Here is a 6000-nt window from a genome sequence, read left to right as displayed (position 1 = left end):
CCTGCCATTCACACTCACATGGTTCATTCATTCCCTGCCCCGCCGCCATTCCTTCCAGGCGCCTGCGCCCACGTGGCACCCCCGCGCCCGGCTCCGGCCCCGCGCCCCCCGAGTGCGCCCAGGTTGGGCGCTGCGGGGGGAGCCGCTGAATCAGCCGCGGCTGCGCGGGGCCGGGGCTGGCGGGAAGCCGGGCTGGGGGCGGGGGGCGGGCGCTCCCTGCGGGAAGCCGGGCGGGGAGGGGGAGCCCCGGCCGCGCCGGCTCCGGGCGCGCTCGGCCTCGGTAGGAAGGGCGTGGGCCAGGGGCGGCGGCGGCGGCTTCCCGGGGCCATGTGGACCAGCGGCCGGCGGCCAGGCCGGCTCCGCCGGGCGGTGAGTACCTGCGAGCCCGGAGGGCGCGGCGCGGGCACCACCGCGGAGGCGGGGCGGGGCCACCCACGCCGCGGGGCGGTCTCTGCTCAGCCACCGAGACGCCTGCCCTCCCCCCACCCGGAGAGGGGGCGACTGTCCATCCTCTCCTCCCTCCCCGCGGCTCCCCATCTCGTGCCGGTGCGCCAAGGCCCCGCGGTGGACGCTTCATTGGCCAGGAAGAGCCACCCGGCACTCCGGAGAGCCGGGCACTCTCGGGGCGGGGCGGGGACTCGGCCTCCGCGCGGTCCTGCCCCTAGAGCGGTGGGTCCCGATGCCTGGGTCCCATTGGCGGGGTCCTTACCCCACCACGCGCATCCCTGCAGCGGAAGGGAGTGTGGGCCAGGGGGCCGGTGGGCCAGAGTGAGGCCTGAGGATTTGGGACCCACCGCTGTGGGGGGCAGGCTGGCCTCCTGCCCTGTGTCAGGGGGCAGGGCCAGAACTGGGTGATGCCACCCACCGAGAAAGACCGAGGAGCCAAAAAAAGGCTGGACCAAGGGCTGGTTCGTTGGGCGTTTGCAGCGCGTAGGCGCGCCCCATCCCCAGACACCCTCCCTCATTCAGTACCTGCAAGGCAGGTGCTGTCAATCTCCTCAGTTACAAGAGAGGAAACTGAGGCTCAGGGAGCCTAGGGCTCACCCTCCCTGAACCCCAGCGTATTGGATGGGAATTTCTGCCCTAGCATTTCCGCTTCCTGCCTGGTTTTGAGGTATTTCCTTCCGTGTCTGGGCCCCACCCCATCCTCAGTGTGGTTCCTTTGGGACAGGAACAGTGAGGGTGACATCCTGGAGTCTCCTGAGCCAGCAGAATAGGAGCAGAGTGGGCACCCCAGAGTGAGTGGGGTTGGCCGAAAGAGGAGCATCTGCAAATGTGGAGGCCTGGATGGCCAAGGTCTGCCCACCTGCAGATCAGGGGTCAAGGCCTCGGGCCATGGCTTGGGCACGGTCTCCATGGGCTTGGGTCTTTTCCAGGCCCCAATACACTAGATCTCTGGAGGCTATGGACAGGTCCTTGCCCTTTTCTGAGCCCCGGTCTCCCCACCCACCAACCACAGCAGAGGCCCTTTCCACTCCTAGGGCCAGCAAGGACTGTGAGAGGGCCCTCTGTAAACTGTGGTGTGCGGTCCCCGCCAGACCATGTGTGGCACTGCCGGCTGGGACAAGTGGCCGATAGGGGTGGCTCTGCCTGGTGTTTGTGCTGCGCAGGGTGGGGAGGCGGCTGTGCGGGCCCTGGCAGCATCCCCAAAAACCCTTAATTTTCCCGACTCTCACTATAATCAAGGCGGCACAGAAAAGAGAGCAGGATGGCAAATGAGGCTTCTTCCCGGCTGCTCAGCACGCGGGTGCGGGGCGAGGGGTGGCTGGGCTGCGTAAGGACCCTCCCTAAGCTATTGTCTCATATTTATAGATTCCTGCGCTCTGTGTTCCTCTTATTGTCAGAACCTGGAGCTGTTCGCACCTGAGACTCTGAGTGGGGAAGGCAAGGGCTGCCTGGAGCCTCAGCCACAGGCTGGTGTAGAGAGTGGGACATTTCCAGGTCAGGGAGGGAAAGTGAGTCAGAGCAGTCTGGAAGATGATCCCATTTACTCTCAAAGACTTTTGGGCACAGGCCCACAATAGCTGCCATTTATTGAGCACCTACTATGTGCCAGGCCTAGTATAAGCATATCCACACATCATCTCCATAGCACCACTTGGAAGGAGTTCCTCTATTCCTGTAGGCTCTTAATGATGTTGAAGAATGAATGAATGAATAAATGGGAATGAGAGTAGTCCATGAATCTATGGCTTGTTTGTAGACAGTGCACATATAATTTCTCAAATCCCAGGAGGCTCCTGAGGCCCAAGAGTTGAGTAGGAGCTGAATAGGTGAGGGTAGAGGAGTGCTCCAAGTGCAGGACAGGTTAAGGCTTGGGGGTGCAGGGGAGAGCGCAGGGATCAGAAGAGGCTCAGTCCTGTTGGAGTATGGAGATCCAAGGGCATGGCCTTGGGGCAGAGAGAGATGGCTCCTCCCCTCAAAGCAGGTAAAGATCCCTCTGGACAAAACCAGGAGTGAGCCCAAGGCTCCTGGTGCTGATGTAAAATTGCCCCCCAAAATCCCCTCCTGGTTCCTGCTCCTGCCCCAGAGCTTGTCACTAGCCTGATGTAGAGGCCTGGGCGGGAGTCTGGAGTCTTGGATTCCAGTTCCCCCTCTGCCACTAATTCCCTGTGTGACCTTGAGCAAGGCCCTGTCCCTCTCTGGGCTCAGTGTCTGGAGTTCAACACCTCTGACAGTCAGAGGAGTGACTTCCGCTGTCCAAGAGCAGAACAGATGGTAGACTGTGGTGGGAGAAGCTGACTAGCGCTGTGTCTATATGTTCAATATTATAGGAATAAATGAATAAGTGAATAAATTCCACATTCACCTGGCATATTCTCTCCATGCACCCCACGGGGACCACTTAGGTGAATCAGACGTAGACCTCGCTCTTTAAGAGCTCTGTCAGGAGACATGGCCCTTGACCAATATGGCGAGTGTCCTTGGCTTTTCCTGCCCCCAGTGTGGACAGGGACCCAGCAGTGGCCACAGACCCAACAGTCCATGAGTCCAGAGGCCAGTACAGCAGCCCCTGAGGGCTTTCCAGGTTGGGGATCAGCTAGCACCCAGCTCTGTACGAGACCAGGGACCTGCAGTCATTTGTTCTATTAGCAGGACCTGAACCAAGTTGGGATGGAGATGGGCCCTGCCTGGGGAAGAGGGACACAGGGTGTGCTGTCATGCTGTGGGTGGTGTGTGCAGGGATTATTGGGCACACAGGTGGAGAAGCAATGTGGGGTCGACTGAAGGAGATAGTGGATGGACAGACAATGATGGAAAGCATGTAGCAGGACAGATCAGTGGATGGATAAATAGAAAGCTAGATGAATAGCTTTGGATGGGAGGCGAGATTGATGGATATACGTGGCAAGATAGATAGGGCTGGATGGGAGGCTGGCTGGAGGAATGGATAAGGATATAGGACTGGATGACTAGAACAAGATATCAATGATGGATATACAGGTGGGAAGATGGATTTCTGATGCGTATGGCAAGATGGGAAGATGAATGGATGGGAGGATCTAAAACAGAGGTCAACTGATGGATGGATAAAGGGCTGATGGATACAGGAGTGTATGTCAGAGGATGGATGGATACAGACATGAGAAAATGATGGGTGGTAAATAGATGTACTCAATGCGTGGTGCTGAGGGGACGAATGAGGATGCTGTCAATAGGACGATGGATACAGGAATGGATGGGTGGATGCGTGGATACAGGGAGAATGACTAGATAGCTGCATGCATGTGTATTAATGGATGCGTGGATACAGGCATGGCAGGGGGATCAGTGCATGCGTGAACACGTGTTGGTGGGTGGATGCTCCATGAATGGACGCATGGATGCAGCTATAAGTATCAGAGAAGGACACACGGATGAATGGCTGGCTGGCAGGATGCAGGAATGACAGGATGTCAGTGGGTGGGTCCATGCCAGTGCACGGCAGGTACAGGCATGGAAGGAGCTTTGATGCATGAATGGGTACATGCTAACGGATGAATGGTCATAGGGATGGATGGGTGGTTGGATGAGTGGGACATCTTTATTCCCCAGATGCTGGTGTCTTGCTCACTTAACCCCCAGTCCCTTGGGTTCCACGATCACATAGCAGGGAGGCGCAGGGCTAGGGAGAGGGGGCCATTGGGCCTCTCCAGTTACATGTTGCTGGAAGACATGCTCAGGGAATGGTGACAGGCAACCAGCGGGGAGTCCTGTAGAGACTTCCTTGTCTGGGGTTGGGACTTCCTGGAATCTGGACCGCACAGAGCATGTGCATGGATGCTGGGGACTAAGGCCTGTGGCCACCCTCCAGGGTTCTCAGGCCAGCATGGAAATATCCATGGAAATATCCAGAAGCAAAGAGGCAGAGTAAAAGAACAAGTGTGAGGATTCTTAGCATCCTCGTCTGTAAAAAGGGGATGGTAATAAAAACTTCTGCGCAGGAAAGAGGGAGGCTTATGGAAGGTGACTGCCCTCCTTTCGGTGTTTGCCAGTCCCTGGCATAAGGCAAGCCATGGCTGTTTGCCAGTTACCATTAGAGCCCATGTCCTCCTCTGTGGAACGGGTAGCAATTCTTAGCTCAGGAGTTAAGTTTAGGAGAATTAAAGGAGGTGGTGCTTGGAGTTCTTAGCTATGCCCAGTGTCCCCATCTACATGGTCCCTCCAATGCCCTGTGGCTGGGTCTTCCTGTTTCCAGCCCCCAGAGGCAATGGCAGCTCTCTCCATCTTCTCTTGGAGCTCATTAAGGCCAGCTTTCCACTCATGGGAGCCGGAGGATGGTGTTGGGGGAACAGGGTTAGGGGCAGGCACGGTGGAGGGGCTGGCAGCGTCCTGGAGAGGAAATGGTGTGAGTACGTGACCTCTGGGATTCCCATCCCAGGTCTGCAGCATCTGAGCCATGTGACCTCAGACAAGTCACTTAACCTCCCTGAGACTCTGCTCCTTTTGGCATAAAACAGAGTTCACGGCTGCCCCACCTCACAGGGCTGGGTGAGAATTCGGGCGATGCGTGTGTGTCCGCCCAGCTTGGAGCCCAATGGTCACACAGTAGGGCTCAGGAAGTGGGGCTGAAACAGATGAGTCAAGAGGCAGGGCTGCTGCGCCAGGAGAGGCGGCACAGACTGTGAGAGGTGAGCAGGCCAGGCTGCGAGCTCGGCAGCCAACAGCATCCTCCAGAGCCTCGGCCCAGGCAGCTGAGAGCCAGTGGGTTGTTATGACAACCGGAACTTGTCTGATGCAGCCGGCAACTCTGGGAGATGCTCAGAGGACTGGCTGGCCAAGGCCCCCACAACACTCCTGTGGCCACACATGCTGGGGAATGGACAAATCAGAGTGCTGTGCTAACCAGCCCTAAGGTTCTGGGTTCTAGGCTCCGTGCTGAAGGCGCCCAGCATGTGTCCTCTTGCACCACTTCCCACCGCTGCCCATGGCCTGTGTATTGCTCTGGCCCTGTGTGACAATGAGGAGGGGACGTGACTTGCCCAAGGTCCTGCTGGGGTGTCAGAGGGGAATTTGACCTTGATCTGCTGGCCTCCTGTTCCCAATGGGGATGAAGCAGGGGCTGGATGGTTGCTGCTGCAGAGGGGGCTGTCCAGGTCTAACGGGGTGGCTATCGGGGGGCTGCAGGGGTGGGGGGACTGTGGCCTTCCCAAGAGCCTGAGACCCATCCCCATGTATCCCTCTCTGTGCCCAGCCCAGAGGAGGCCCAGCCCGGTCTGGGGAAGCTTGTGAACTGACAGCCTGGGCCTGTGATGTGTTCACTTCCACATTCATTCAAGAATTGCTTCCTGAGCACCTACTCTGTGCCTGGCCCTATGTGGAGAGCTGGGATAAAGTGGAGCTTACATTTGAGGGGACACAGATAATAGACAAATGATTACAGGCATGTCAGTTACGGGGGGGGGGGGCCGTGGTATGAGAAGAGCAGGGGTCATAAGAAGTTGTCGCAAGGGCACCTGATCTAACGCAGGCAATGCAAGGGGACAGGCTAGATCTGGGGCCCCGGAAGTTGGAGCAGAA

The 6000-nt window shown here is 58.0% G+C and overlaps 1 protein-coding gene across 7 annotated transcripts in view; it reads left to right on the top strand.

Moving 5' to 3' along the window:
- The first annotated feature begins 232 nt into the window (after positions 1 to 232).
- BEGAIN (brain enriched guanylate kinase associated) overlaps positions 233 to 6000 on the top strand; it is a 45531-nt gene continuing 39763 nt past the window's right edge. For all 7 annotated transcript variants that reach the window (XM_081048669.1, XM_081048661.1, XM_081048660.1 and 4 more), the window contains exon 1: positions 233 to 369. In XM_081048669.1, the coding sequence (XP_080904795.1) occupies positions 328 to 369 (42 nt within the window). In that variant the 5' untranslated portion in view covers positions 233 to 327. The remainder of the gene's footprint in view (positions 370 to 6000) is intronic.

This window comes from Rhinolophus hipposideros (genome assembly GCF_964194185.1).
Source record: "Rhinolophus hipposideros genome assembly, chromosome: 5".
NCBI classification, from domain to species: Eukaryota; Metazoa; Chordata; class Mammalia; order Chiroptera; family Rhinolophidae; genus Rhinolophus; species Rhinolophus hipposideros.
The sequence above is the reverse complement of the archived record's forward strand: the minus strand, read 5'-3'. Positions and strand labels throughout refer to the sequence as shown.